At 39.7% G+C, this 15,767-nt stretch overlaps 1 protein-coding gene across 1 annotated transcript; it reads right to left on the minus strand.

Moving 5' to 3' along the window:
- Positions 1-8,923, minus strand: LOC115811250 (ATP-binding cassette sub-family G member 2). The gene is made up of 17 exons (XM_030773371.1): positions 8,798-8,923; positions 7,806-7,997; positions 5,711-5,770; positions 5,181-5,295; positions 4,364-4,516; positions 4,020-4,177; positions 3,359-3,510; positions 3,166-3,267; positions 2,660-2,910; positions 2,467-2,549; positions 2,121-2,210; positions 1,842-1,966; positions 1,529-1,683; positions 1,060-1,149; positions 780-833; positions 648-667; positions 1-558 (listed from the first exon to the last, which is right to left on the minus strand). The coding sequence occupies exons 2-17, from the start codon at positions 7,976-7,978 to the stop codon at positions 411-413; spliced, it is 1,929 nt and encodes a 642-aa protein (XP_030629231.1). The 5' UTR covers positions 7,979-7,997; positions 8,798-8,923; the 3' UTR covers positions 1-410.
- Between the last annotated feature and the right edge of the window lie 6,844 nt (positions 8,924-15,767).

Here is a 15,767-nt window from a genome sequence, read left to right on the forward strand (position 1 = left end):
TAATGGAAACTTTGTAATTGCAAACAGTAAACAAAAAACAATGCCTTCACAAAAAAGTATGAAAAAGTATATTCTAGAGGAAAACTACAAGACACACTTTAATAACACCATCAAAAGTAGAAACAATTTAAATAATTTGTTCTGTAAGAAGAGATTGCAAATTATTTTGTCATATCAAAATACTTATGTTTTAAACAAAGTTTGAGAGTCTGATGGTCTTAAACCATTTGAAAATGTTTTCAACGATAAATAATGTCGCTATTAAACTAAACAAGAATTTCAAGATAATTTTGACGATAGAAATCTAGATGAATACTTCTGTTCTCAGTGAGCCACTAAAAGGCTTAATCTCAGCAGTTAAGAAATATTTTTGAGTGTATCTGAGTGAAAATGTGTGCATGTACATATTTCTATGTGAACTTCTTCATGAAGCGGAGTTTTAGGTACGCAATGGTCAAGAATATCAGAGTCATTATCACCAAGGCAACATGGTTCTGCCACAGGCCCCAGATTGAGTAATCAATACCCTGATTCTTCAGGTAGTCCTCACCAGTGCACCTGCAACAATAAGTATAAAAAATGTTCTGATCTGTCCATTGCTTCATTGCTCAATTACATCCTTACACCATGGCACAGGTAGTGCTAACAACAAGAGCCAATTTGCTGCCTGTGTTAATTTTTAAATAAATTGTTATAAGACACATTACAGATATTAATGTTGTTGTTGACATTGTTACTCACACCAGCCCAGGGGGGGGAGTGTTGTTATATCCTGGAACTGAAGGGAGGCCTTCACAGAAATTCAGTCCCTTAAACTCATTAATCTGAAGAGCCTGGATAAGAATAAATCATCATCATCATCATCATCATCATCACAATCATCATCATCATCTTCTTCTTCTTCAATCTTCACAACTATGTAATTGTGCTACGCTGGTATTGCAAAGACGGCTTTGTCACTCTAATATGAGAGACTTAGTTTTTGATGACACATTTTTTTAACATGATTTGTCTTAGACAAGACAAAAAAAACCATAACAGTCAAGGACGTTCACTTACTGTCAGGGCATAACGAGGAATACTGAAATACTTGACCCAGGAGAGCCAACCAGCTACACTGGGTAAGTTCACCAGCAACCCTGAGAAAATCTGAACACACACACACAAAGAGAGAGAGAGAGAGAGAGAGAGAGAGAGCTGGGGTTTGATTTACTACCTTCTTTACAGGGTTAGGCATTCAGACTAGATTAATTAAAAACTGCACTAGGCATTTGTAACCCTTGTTAAACTGATGAAACAACTTGTCAATGTAACCATGACATTTTTGAACAAACAATTCTACAAATCAGCTGCATAATTCATCAGTGTAAGGTTTCCTCTGATGTGCTGATTTACCTCCCAGCAAAAACTCATGACAAGAGCCTAACTGGTAACACTTTACAATCCAAATATATCTGTACACTCAACTATACCATACAAAGACCACTGAAGAAGCTCTTGTCAAGCTTAAAAAGAGCTTGTTTCTCACCATCATGAAGACAAAGCTGATAGTCATGAAGATGTTGGCGATAGCGACCACGGTCTGGTCAGCTGAAATGGCCATTGTCATAGCAGTTGCAGTGTATGATGCCATGGCAACCGAAAACATGAAGATGAAGAACGCATCTGGTGTGGCCTTGAAACCTGTGAAATGATTTAAAAAAAAAACCAACAAAAAACAACAACAAAAAAAATTCAAACTCATATAAACCTTTAGGCTTACTGTAACTTGAACTAGGCATTAACCACAAACACTGAGGTTAAGGTTCCACATTATGTGTGTGTGTGTGTGTGTGTGCTACCTATCATGAAGTATGCCACACAGCTGAAGACGATGGCAGGCACAGTGCGCAGGGTGAGGATGTCAGAGAGGATTTTAGTCAGGAAGTAAGTGGAGACTCTGTAATATCCACTAATGTACTCATGCCTGTCAATAACAATATCAAAATCCACAGTTTTCTATCACTCTTATTTTGCTGTAGTTATCACTGTTTGATTTCTATGCAGATAGCTGCCATTCACGTATGCAGCGTCCATCATGTAGTCTGTGTGTGTGTGTTTTCTGAAATCCCTGCACTTACACAAAGAGTTTACGTTCAGTAATGAAGAGCTCAGCAGATGACAGGGCACTGAAACACTGGTTAGTGGTGATGAAGAACAGAGCGCCCATCCTGAGAAAATACAGAATTAATACAGTGTAAACAGACACATACATAAGCCTCACACACTCACACACATATTGACACACACACACACACACACAAGACCACACACTCACACACAGACACACACACCAAACAAAGTAGTCAGGATAAAACTATGTCCACACGCACATTACATGTCAGGCTTTTCTGATGAATATATGAGTATTAGCAGCTTTTGTCTGGTTCATAGAGAATTTATACATGTTCAAATGTACAGTATTACCTGTTCTGTATACCACTTTGATCATCTTTAACGCCGAAAAATATTGCTCCAACAATCAGGGCTAAGAAAATGGTGACTCCAATCTGGTAAAACAATCAGTAAAAAAGTTTAAAGATCTGAAAATATGAAAGATTTAACCTGAACATTAAAATTCACCTCATAGTTTACCAAACTTGCCAGAAAGCTCGCTTACCTGGGCAATGGACGTCTGCGGGTTGAGCATGAGGTTCCGGAAGGTTCTCTTTAAGACCCATTTGAACTGGTGGCCAAAGGAGGTGTTGTAAGTGATGGAGCGTGATTTGGGTCGCTCGCTGTGCTGTCGGCCATGCATGATCTTTGCCAGCTCAGCCTGGGTTTGACGATAGTGAGTGCAGTTCTTATACTCCTCCACCAAACGCTGCTCAATACTCTGTCTGGATGAGTTAAGCTCCTCTAGATCCAGTTCTCCTACACACGCACACACACACACATGCAGACACACACACACACACACACACGAACATACACATACACACAAAGCATTGTTTTAAAGATGTTTGTTATTCTGTCAAATTCTAAAAATAATTGCTGATTCATAATAATTGCTTTATGTTATATGTTTATGAGCATTTGTAATTCTTACTGACTTTCATACACGCAAGATCTGTGTGTGTGTGTGTGTGTGTGTGCGTGTGTGTGTGTGTGTGGCTGACACCACACCTCCACTGCCTTGCGTTTTGCTGACAGCGACAGCAGTAGAGTCCCCATTGATCACATCCAGGAAGAAATCAGCAGGGTTGTTATGGGCCTCACAGGTGTATCCTAAAAGACATCAACGGCTTTATAAATTCACTGGCCATATTATGTAATGAGTGTGTGTGTGTGTGTGTGTGTGTGTGTGTCATGTTCTAACCGATGTCACTGAAGTAGTCCAGTGCAGTCTGAGCAGGGCCATGGTAGACCTGTTTGCCATTCACCAGCAGTGTCAGGCTGTCAAACAGACGGTAGATGGAGTAGCGCGGCTGGTGAATGGACATGATGATTGTCCGACCATGTTGTGACATCCTGAAAACACAACAAGGACTTATACACTGATCAATGCAAACGATCTTGGATCTTGAAGTAGACTCCTGAACTTATAGTATTGTGTGTGTGTGTGTGTGTGTGTGTGTGTGTGTGTGTGTGTGTGTGTGTGTGTGTGTATGTGTGTGTGTGTGTGTGTGTGTGTGTGTATGTGTGAGTGTGTGTGTGTGTGTATGCATGCATGTGTGTGTGTGTGTGTATGCGTGTGTGTGTGTGTGTATGCGTGTGTGTGTGGGTGTGTGTGTGAGTGTGTGTGTGAGTGTGTGTATGTGTGTGTGTGTGTGTGTGTCTGTGTGTGCGTGTGTGAGTGTGTGTATGTGTGTGTGTGTGTGTCTGTGTGTGTGTGTGTGTGTGTGAGTGTGTGTATGTGTGTGTGTGTGTGTGTCTGTGTGTGTGTGTGTGTGTGTGAGTGTGTGTATGTGTGTGTGTGTGTGTGTGTGTGTGTGTGTGTGTGTGAGTGTGTGTATGTGTGTTTGTGGGAGTGGACATACTTCTTTAGCAGCGTGAGGACAGAGTTGGCAGTGCTGGCATCCAGTCCCGTGGTTGGCTCATCCAGGAAGAGGACTGATGGGTCTACAATCAGCTCCATTCCAATGTTAGTCCTCTTCCTCTCACCGCCCGAAATCCCACGAATCAGCTGGGTTCCCACCTGAGGAATCCATCAGCCAATCAGAATCCACGCTATTCTCTTAACATTAACAATTACTGCATAAACACACTAAAGATAAACACCACACCAGTGCAGTTTGCATTGTTAATTATCTGCGAAATATTTATTCTTTCTGTGTGTGTGTTTGTGTGTGTGTGTGTGTGTGTGTGTGTGTGTGTGTCTTACCCGTGAGTCGGCCACCTTAGTCAGGCCAAGCTCTTTAATGAGTCTCTCCACCTTCTCTTCCTTCTCCTTCTGACTAACTGACATCGGCAGACGCAACGCAGCCGAGAACCGGAAGTTTTCCCGCACTGTCAACGTTCCCATGACGATATCATCCTGCACACAGCACACAGGTGTTACATAAATACATACACACTGTAGAGGCAAAAACTTAGGATTCAAAGTAATGCAGCAACAAGAAAGTTGCAGATTCTATTTGGCAACAGCTGGTTCTTATTTAAGTTATACTACAGAAAATACAGGATACAAATGCTTTATTTACAAATATTACAACTGCTTCACTTCATGCCTTTCCTCCTTGCAAACTTTAGATGGAGTGAAATAGCGAGATATATTTGCTACAATCATATGCATCAGTCATGGCACCATTTGTCTTCAATCACAACACAAAAGGGACCTTTCACACACATATCATAAAAGTGCAATTCGGCAATTAAGCCTTCAGTCTACAGCCTTCCCCTAAAATGCTCACGCTGCATTTTTTTTTTAATGCTCCGCTGAAGAATGGCCATGAACTTAAACCCTATTCCACAAGAGAAATAAAATCACCGAAGTCAACACTGGCCTGACTGATCTCAGGCCAGCTCCATAACAGAATAGCAGGTGTTTATTTAAATATTTCAGCTTCAGAGAATGGCTTTAATCTTTCATAAATATGTGTTACTTTTAAATGTAACATAACCAACAGAAAACACAGGTGGGCTTAAGAATTCTGACTTTGGGTTTTGACTTGTATAGAGTTTGTGAGAAATGATCACACCTGGACCACGTATCCTGAGAGGCATTTGAAATTGGGAGGTTGTGGAGCTCCATCTATCAGAACTTCTCCAGACAACCCAGCTGGGTCTTTCCTCGCTGCCAACACGTCTAAAAATCTGCAAAGACACGACCAGAATTATCAAACACCCTTCTCCTGTAACCAACATCCACATACACACTCACAAATGGTTCGAAAGTGATTTTTACAGAACATTCTGGTTTATGAAACTCATCATAAAAAACTATGTCTAAAAGAAGTGTCATCTTTCTCTGTAAGGTACTGCCCAGCACTTTCATTGAAATTTTCTTTTACTGTCATTTACAGTCACTGCTGAGTTACTGAGCTAATACTAGCAGAGTGAAAAGCTACTATTTGAATCAGTCTGATTTTGCTGAATAATGCTGAGTTTAGACACACAGAACACATCAACCCCCACAAACTTCTCATCACACACACACACACACACACACACTCACACACACACACACACACACACACACACAGAATATGGAAGTGTGTAAGACTCTTACGATGATTTCCCACTCCCTGTGGCTCCTAGTATTGCATTTAGGCCTGGTCGCATGATCCCACTGGAAGGGGGATAAAGAGAGAAAGAGGGAGAGAGAAAGGGAGAGAGAGAGAGAAAGGGTAAGAGAGAAAACTCAAATATCAATTAATTAATTAAGAGTCTTCCTAATTAATTAGCAGTCAGAATGATTTTGACCATAAAAATAAGTACACAGACTCAGATCTGTGTATGTTCTCACTCAGGCTTGATCACTGAATGGCATCTCATTAATTTTGGACTGAGCAAGTTACAAATAACAAAAACAACAGTGTATGAATAGGTTGGCAGCTATACAGTGCAATTAATTGGAGCAGTCACACAGTGTGGGTATTGCCACCCATTTAAAGAAAGAAACACTCACCCACACACACACACACATACACAAATCAGTGTTTGTTTCTCATAAATGAGAGAAGGATTATGCTGCCTCATTAGAAAGGTGAAGTTAGTGCAGAAAGGTGAACGACCCTGCTATGACCTTTCAGTCACTCTCATGTTCACGTGACAAAGTGTCCAAATGTGTGACAAACACAAAGAAACAAAGAGACGACATAGAGTAAATATATATACACGCACACACACACACACACACACACACACACACACACACACACACACACACGCGTACATACATACATACATACATACATAAATATACACATATATATACACATATACATACATATTTTTTTTACAAATCACCAAATGGAACATTGCTATCAGTCTATCCAACGTAAACTTCATTAATCTGAGATTTATAATTCTGAGATTCATAATCATAGATTCATAATTCTTCAGTGATTCCCTGATTTGAGTGCATTTGAAAACAACTATTAAACCGCACACATGCGTTTTTAAAAGCTCTTAAAGCCTAACGTTGCTAAAAACAAACACAGGTTTTTCCATGTGAGACTCTCACATGTTTGTGTAACACAAGTTAATGATCACACAGACTCACCCATGTCTTTCCCTCTCTCCCTGTCTCTCTCTTTATCTATCTATCTATCTATCTGTCTATCTATATCTTTATCTGTCTTCCTCGATCATGCACTAACTCACTCACACCCTCACCACCTTTCCCCCAGTGTTATGAAACAGATTAATAATTACACTCAGCTCAATAAACTGATATAACAAAACCTCATTCCAAGCGTATTTAGTCTGTCTCAGTCCTTTTCATGTCACTATCACAACTGATCTGTTTACAGCGAGACTTCTCTCTAATATAAGTTCGGTTAGAGTTCAAGGTCATAGTTTCAACAGTCTCTCTGACTGAATAGAGAAACTAAAAAAACTGTCCATCAAACTGTCATTCAACACGTGAATCAGCTTAGTTAAGAAAAGTCATCAAACACAACCTGCATGTGCTTTTAAAATATGCCACGTTGTTCTTTTGACCTCAAGATTTACACATCTGAACAATGCTTTTATCTTTTCTCTTTCATTTCACATAATAGGCTAAACACAGTTGTGTGTTTGTGTGTATGCGTGTGTGTTTGTGTGTGTGCGTGTGTGTGTATGTGTGTGTGTGAGAATGCACATAAATAAGTGTGCTGTTATGTGACTTGTATAGACAAAGTTGCCTATCTTTCTTAAATGTCTAGCTCTTTAAACATCTGAGCCCACTCCCCTCCTCTGTTTCCTTCCTGGCATTCAGTAACATCCCTCTCCACAGGAGTTCCTTTATAAAACAATTCACAGTCCAGATCAAACAGCTTCACGCACACACTCTCTTGACCTGGACCAGAGGGTGTCAGTCAGTGTGCACTCGCACCTCCGCCTTTCCTAAACACTGGAGCCTGAACAAAGTCAACCTGAGATGACCCACAACTGAACACACTAATGACGCCTGTGATTATTTCAATCTAATACCTGTCACAGCCGACCAAAGCGGTGCATAAACTCAACAAATCAGTTATAGATCTGAACAGAGTGCTGGGATATTGATATTGAACGTTAGGAGTCAGGCTTTGATTGGATGTACCAGCTTTAGTATACGATGTACATAAATAGAAAGAAGGATTCAACTGATGACATTATGAAAAGTTAGGGCTTACTTGAGGTCAACAAGAATGTCTTTGGTGGCAGTTTTCCTCTTGCAGCAGAATCCACTTTTGGTGTTCACCTTATAATGTATGTTATGGAAACTGACAGTGGCACCCTGTGGACTGGTCCTGAAACCCTGCACATTAGACTCTCCATTCTCAAGATCTGTTCTTGACAGTTCCATCTTTTTGAATTCGATGACTCTGTGGTGACAACACACACACATGAGAACATGCACACAACGAAACATAAATTACATTGTAGAGGACACTACTTGCAGTATTTAAGTTGGATTTATAGTTCAATGCCATTAGTGAAACTAGAGAAAATTCCCTCATCAATATCCTGATGAGACATTAATCTTTTTCTGTCTGTTACGCACAGCTTTTTCTAGTGGTTTGATTATTTTAAAAACAAGTAAATAAATAAAAAGGAAGAGCATACAGACTGAGACCTTTCTGACAGACTTCAAAATTCTCTCATCAAATTCAAGACTAGTCTTTGTGATAGACCGTTTCCCCCTCATTACACATAGTGTCCTCATTTTACAATTAGATTAGACAGCACTCGGCAGCACTTCACACAGCACTCAGTCAAAAAGTCTGTGAATATGCTGAACAGACCAACTGCATTAGATGGTTTTAGAACCTGTGTCTCCCTCTCTGTTTTGATGTAATGTCCAACCAAGATACCAGAGAGAGAGGCGGGGAGAGAGAGAGAGAGAGAGACTAAAGAACAGTTAGTCACAATATGATAAGTGCGCATGGTAAGTAAATTACAAATAAGCAAATACTTAGACATGTGTCGACAAAAATTGTTAGAGTATTGAGTTATTGGATTAAAATGATTAGCATGATTAGCAGTGAACACGCATGCATGATTTAAGGGCTCGAAACGCAAAAGTTGAATCACGTGATATAAATAATCGTCAATTATCTGAGCAGAGCAGAGCACTTCACTTCTAAACACACGAAAACATTGAGATAAAAAAAAATCCCCTCACCGACAACTCAGAAGAGAGTTCCCATACAGTAAAGTCTTGTTCTCTCGATGTTAAGCCTGTGTCTGACAAACTATAAACTGCTCTTTATCATCAGTAACGATGTTATATTGCTCCTGTTGGATAACAACGAGGCGACAGGGCGAGGGTCGTTCACCTGCACGTCACAGCAGAAGTTGAAAAAAAGCTCTTGCATTTCATTGTCTACTCTCTGCTATCTACTGAGAAGGAACTTTTCAGTGAGCCAGAGCGTTCAAAAAATTATACTGTTCACAGCTTATATGTACAGTATTAAACAACGTCGTGAAGACAATTAACACGTAAACAAAGTTTTAAAGCGTACGGGTAGCATTTCCTTTACAGGAAAAAATGGACTGATATTGTTTATGTGAAACTGATTAACAGATTTAGAGATGATATTTATTTCAAACCCGTTTAGTAAGATTTATATAACAAATTATAATATTTTACTTAGTAGTAGAAGTTACTGAGTAAGGGTGGGAATGTCCACTATGGTTTTATAACAGATCTTTATTGACGTGGAGCGCTGCCAAACTGTAAAGACATTAGATCCCTATATCACTATAGATCACTATATCCCCTCTACAGACCCACAGTTTATCTGTACTCCGGCCACCATAAAAGTCTCATCAAACCATTCGTGCTTTTCCAATATCAGGGTCAGAGAACAAGAGAAAAGTTAGAATGCTTTACCCAAGTTTTTTTCCCACTTTTAGTGTTAGTTTATAGACTTGCTTTAAAGTTTCGGATTTTACATCCCGCGGTTGGTTTTTCGTGTCAATAAAAAACGGATCTTGACTTGGGAAGGCTTTATTGACTTATCCGCAACAGATGGCAATACAAAGAGGCCAGCTGCAAAAGAACTAATAGTAACAGAGCAAATAATTTGAAGCTTGCTTTTGTTTGTTCACATTAGGATGATGCCGTCTGTGAGTCTCATTTTGTTCTCACCTATATCATTCATGTTTCGATATTGTGGGTGAGAACAGACACGCCGCACTGCTGTTCTGAAATGATGCTCAAAGTTTGAGATAGAGTAGTCGTACTTGTGTTTCAGAACGCATTTCTGTGCCAAATCTGACTGATAAAAAAAGAAACAGCGACATCTACTGGTTAATCTCTTTTGACTAGTCAATCACTCACTTGAGCGTATCCCAGCACTCATAGGGCGAAAGGCGGTGAAATACCCTGGACAGGTCGCCACACAGACACACATCCATACCTAGGGGCAATTTAGTGTCTAACCTGCATGTCTTTGGACTTGCAAATTCCACACAGAAAGGACCCTGGCCACCCTGGCTGGAAAATCGAACCCAGAACCCTCTTGCTGTGAGGTAACAGCGCTACCCATTGCGCCACTGTACTGCCCCACCAGTCAATCAACTTGAGTTAAAACCGCGCCAGTCATCTTAACTGCTATAATTCAGTAATTCAGATTAACAGTATCATTTACAGTAGAGGTATGCGATAAGGGAAGTGGCTTAATAACTTGAGGGTTTTTGGTTCAGATCCCAAGGACGACAGTTCAAAACCAATGTGCCCATGTGCAAGGCACTTGCCTAAAAGGTTACTCCAGAGGTCTGTTACCTCTGACATAGTTAGCCATAATTGCATGTCATTCTGGATAAATGAGGCTTCTTATGAAATAGACTTCGTAAGATTTTATGTTGTTGAGACACAGAACTGCACGACTCTGAAACCCTCATTTTGGTCTGATGATATTATCAGGAAGCCACTGAACTGATTCATGAAAGTTAATGTCTAATATAAGAGGATGGTAAATGTTGACATAAACAGGACAGACAGAGTTCTTGCAGGATCAGTGAAAGATTATTTTGGGTAAATTAAAGCATATCTCAAAACTAGGACAATTCTCAAAGGTCAGTTCACTAAATCAAAGGATTGCCTCTCTCTCTCTCTCTCTCTCTCTCTCTCTTTCTCTCTATCTAAAGATCTGAATTAGGCCAGTATCCCCTACTATTAAATATTAAAAAATGTATCAAAATGAGCAACCCCCTCTCTTTTTCCTACAAAGCCCTGTGCTGCCAAGAGCAGAACTTAGAGAGGAGCTCCATCAACCTGCTTGTCCTGAGACTGAGTGAATCATCACCCACTGACATCACGGAAACAAACCAGCCTCCAAAATAAATCAATAAATAAAATAAACCCAACCAAATTATAACTAAAGAAAAATATATTGATTGTTTGACAGAATGAATTCAATCCCAAGACAAATTTGAAACTTACCTGGCTCTAAACAGAAAGAACACTGTGGCAACCTAACCATGGTAACTGATCCAAAACTGAGAAGAAAACTGATGGAATACAGAGTGAGCGAACACAGTCTGGCCATAGAGGTTGGGCAGACACAGGCAAACCTGGCTGCCCACACACCTCAGGCTGTGCTCTCTCTGTGATCAGGGAACAAAGGGGACAGAACTGCATTTCCTGAATGAACGCAAAAAATACAAACAAATTCAACAGGAACATTTCCAAAAAAATTGGAAGTATCCGCCTTGAGTTCCTCTCCTATAGCGACATGGAAAAACCTCCCCTCCCGCTGGGAGAGAGGGAGGAGCGCTATGCGTTGGCAGCCAGGTATGTAGCACCCTGCCACAACCAGAGGGACAGTCAGTGAGCCGCCTGTCTCTCACACTCTATTGACACCATTTTATTTTCATTTTATTTTTATTATTATTGTTGTTATTAGTTCTCTTCAGTTACTTTTTTGTTGTTCTCTGTGTTACTTTCCTTATGCCCTTGCTGTCTGTGTCTGTGTTCCCTACATTATTTGCCACTAACATGTATTGTCATAAAAATGATTGGCTTTGGCAGCATTATACACATTGCAGTCAAGCTAATAAAGTTTGCTGCATTGAACTGAATCCATCTGTTTGTCTGTCCCTTCTGCTCTCCCCCCTTCTCCTCTCTCTCTCTCTCTCTCTCTCTCTCTCTCTCTCTGATGCACAACTGACCTGCCACTTATGCACATACATGACATTTCACTCACATGACAGGGGAAGCAAGAGAACCTCACACAGTCTCCTTTTACTACACTCATATTATTCTTAGCTCACAGAAATTCTAGAACTGTCTGCCATGAATGCTGCTGTTACTGGGTAATTCTTAAAGGGGAAACCCTTTACACATATAGGCTCATTACCTTGAACCTTCTCAGCAGCCCTGCTGATATTTTTGATCAAACACTTAATGCTTTGATTTGTATTTATTTATTTATTTATTTATTTTTTTGGGGGGGGGGGGGGGGGGGGTTGTTTTTTTTTCTGTAAAAAAAAAAAGAAGAAGAAGAAGAAAGAAAGAAAGAAAGAAAGAGAAAAACTCTCCTTATCTAAAATACATTGAAAAGTTCACCAACACTAACTGTGATATTAATGTTCCTAAGATATGATGACAATAAATCATGGAATTAACAATTCTTAACAACAAGATGTTTTTGTAACCGACATAGAATATTCACCTTAAAACAAGCTCTCCGTGTTTCTGACCGGAGGAGGGAGAAGCATCATGTTTTACTATTTAGAGATCAGCGTTCATATAATTACTAAATACCAAAATGCACACAACAGAAATCACTGGTAAATATTGATCTACCGGCATGATGTATGACCAACAAAAAATTGCTTGAATAATTTATCAACGAGGAAGCAGCAGTCAAAATGGGCTCGTATGTGAAGAATGGTGCACTTCTCCATAAAGGGTCCTGGCACTTGTGACACCCACAACTGGTCGAAGTTCAAGCCGATAGACTCTCCAAACTATGCTCTATGCCAATTGTTTAGCCTATGGCTTTGGTAGTAGTGGTGGCTGTAGTAGAAACAGCTGTCAAACAATATATTTTGAATAATATAAAGTATTTTCAAATATTATGTACGATATATAGTTTAATATATTCATAGTTTTAAAAATGGTTTATATGTAGTCTATGTAAATATGTAGTGAGTGTGCCGGAAAGGGAAGGAGTATATGAGTTTAAAGCCACATAAATGAAACTGTATGTATGATTCAGAGTTCTTCAGACCAAATAAACTAATCACTTAATATCTGTATAGCACTCTAGTAAAACATTAATGTATTGAACTAGTAGAAGTAAAGATAATGATTAATACAGTTAGTGTGGCATATGGAACACAACAAACGGTGCCAAGCTCTATAACCAGGTGCTGGCCTGATGTCTTCCCCAAGACGGCTATCGGCTTTCTGTCTGGCAGTAATTTTCAGTCTGCAACTCTGTGATTGACTACCTGGCCCTGGCCTCGTGCTTTGAATGAAAGTGTTATATTATAAGGGTGCACACTGTTGACCTTTGGCTTCGATGTTTTTTCCCTTATAGTGAAATGCCAAAATCTTCCCGTACTGCGCTTCTCATGAAGGGACAGCCAAGCCATAGAAGTCACCGAGGCTCCGGCCAAGTACAGCCCGGTCTCCTTTCTCTGACCTTCTGTGTTGTATCCGTGTTGCTCAACATTAGAAGCAACTGGGCAGTGAGTAACACTCCGTCATGGGTTAATCTGATTTAGGGTCAGACTGCTGGCCTTTGTTTTGATTAATCTATCCTCAGATTGAGCCATTTTATTGTCCTTACACACAATCCTTACAAACATTTTTATGTGAAAAACAAGCTGCCTCTTAAACTGTGGGATATGTTTTGTTTGATTTAACTTTTGAGCCACGCCAAAAGAAAATGTAATAACAAAACAAATTTGCTTGTATGAAACTGATGTTTTGTACCAACAGTAACAGTTGAAAAAGAAATGATTTTATCACCCAACCACTTCGCACTGCATTGTTATTTACTCTTTACAGTTACACAATAATGCTTCAATACAGCACAGTAAAACAGGCATATACAATGAGGCATCAATACAGTTTTACTGCTGTATTATTAATATACACAACTAGAACTTAGCAGAGGAGATACTGACTGACTGAGAGCAAAACAGCTGTTACAGAAACTCTCTGAACTTACTAAATGAATGAGCAGTCTGAGTTATTAAGTGGTCAGAAATTAAGTCTGAATGTGGTTTTAGTTTGAGTAACTGTATATCAGTCGTAGAGAGCTGACCTCAGATTAGAGGAAGATTAGATCATGGAGAATGGAGCACTTGGTTTAAACTGGCATGAGATTTAACAGTTGCCCTGTTTCCTCCTTGTTGGGATTAATTACTGCAGCACTCCATCAAGGCTTAATTATTTTCTTTGTTTTGAATTACCCTACAGAAAACTCAAGTTCCCAGAGGTTTTTTGTCTTTAAATGATAGAGGGGATTGCGTTATCTTTCATTTGAAATGCTGGAGGGCTTTTAGCTGGATGAATTGTAACATAACTGACTGTTTGGATTCCACTGAGGGTTCGGCTTTATCAAACTCTCTACTCATTTAAAGGCCTGAACTACTGAAAAGGTCAAGTTGGTACGTTTGTCTCTCAGCCAGCACTTGGCGACATGCCAGCAAAATCTCATAACCACCTTTGCATAACTATGCCTTCGGTGACTCACATATACTCTCTCCCTCTCAGATGCTGGATATGTAATATCTCTCTCTCTCTCTCTGCACACACACACACACACAAATGCAAACTGGGTTCACTGGGATCCTTTATTTGCCAGTGCAAAATTCTGCACTGAGAGATTGAGGGGGAGAAGTAGATTGCACATATGGGGGGAGAGAGAGAGAAAGAAAGAGAGAGAGAGAGAAAGAGAGAGAGAGAGAGAGAGAGATGATAAACCCCACCCTAAATATTACATGAAAAAAGGTTTCCCAGGAGCATGATACAATGGAACACTGAGAAGCATTCTAAGACAGACAAACAAAACTCTGAATGAGGTTCCTCAGAAACACTAAAGAAACACTTCCTCTGTATTATTTATATATAAATCTATATCTCCTCTGGTTCTATATTACTGCATCAAAGCCAGCATTCTATACATATGTACAGAGTTATATATACATATACATATTTTAATCCATTTGGCAAATACGTACATTGGGAAACAAGCTCTAGCTGGAATTTCAGAACTAGAGTCCAGCTGGAGCTTGATGCCAGAGCTCAAAATATTTATTTTTCCACAAAGATGCACCTGCATCCAGAAATTCTTGACTTGAATTTACAAAACTATCCATCACAACCCCTTAATTCAAAATCAAAAGTCGGTCAAGAAAAAGAACAACAACAAAAAAACTGGGGTAACATGGAATTTTCCAGTGACAGGTAACAAGCAGTGGCATGCCCTCGTACAAGCTCACTGATTTCAGAAAACTCCGCTGTACAGTTTAACTAAGAGCCTATAGAAGACGCTTTCTCCAGATACCATAAGGACAAGAATATCCTGAAACAAAAGAGACTGATTATATTACACACAAACAGACAGAAACATCAGACTGCTCTCCTCCGATCAGAAAACAGGCAAAAGAACAAGAAAAACAAAAATACATCCAGAGTCTTCTCTCCTTGTTTTTTAAGGGGGTTCTCCTGGACCTTCTTACATATTACTGTCTGTACGTAAGTGCTTTTTTCCTCTCCTTCCGTTTACAGCTTCTGTAGTTTGAGATCATTCACTGTTGTGGAGGCACTTAGGGTGAAGAAACATTTAGACATATAGAGGCACTCAAAGATATGGGTCAGTTTAAGCCCAGACTGATCCCAGTTCAGTAGCTGCTGTGGCTTTTGACAGGTAACACCATACTCTACAGTTGCAGCACATATAGACACACTTAACATGACACCTAAGCCATCTGAGAAATGAGTTAATGTTCAGGAAACACATGGCTAAACATAAACTGAGAAACATGTGAAACAAATCACTGCATTGAGGCACTGTTCCAAAGAGGACAAACATTTTCAGACTCTCTGTTACGGTTAGGCTAGCCTATGGTAATTCTGTACACTGATTTTTTCTTTTTTTTTTATCACTGAGACAGGTAGCAATGCAGAA

The sequence above is a fragment of the Chanos chanos genome, chromosome 5 (assembly GCF_902362185.1).
Source record: "Chanos chanos chromosome 5, fChaCha1.1, whole genome shotgun sequence".
Lineage (NCBI taxonomy): Eukaryota > Metazoa > Chordata > Actinopteri > Gonorynchiformes > Chanidae > Chanos > Chanos chanos.

Coding starts and splice junctions, on each gene's coding strand:
- LOC115811250 (XM_030773371.1), bottom strand. CDS start 7,978: ATGGAACTGTCAAGAACAGATCTTGAGAATGGAGAGTCTAATGTGCAG. Junction 3,511..4,019: donor GTCCTCACGCTGCTAAAGAA/GTATGTCCACTC, acceptor TTGTGTTTTCAG/GATGTCACAACATGGTCGGA. Junction 834..1,059: donor TTCCTCGTTATGCCCTGACA/GTAAGTGAACGT, acceptor ATTCTTATCCAG/GCTCTTCAGATTAATGAGTT.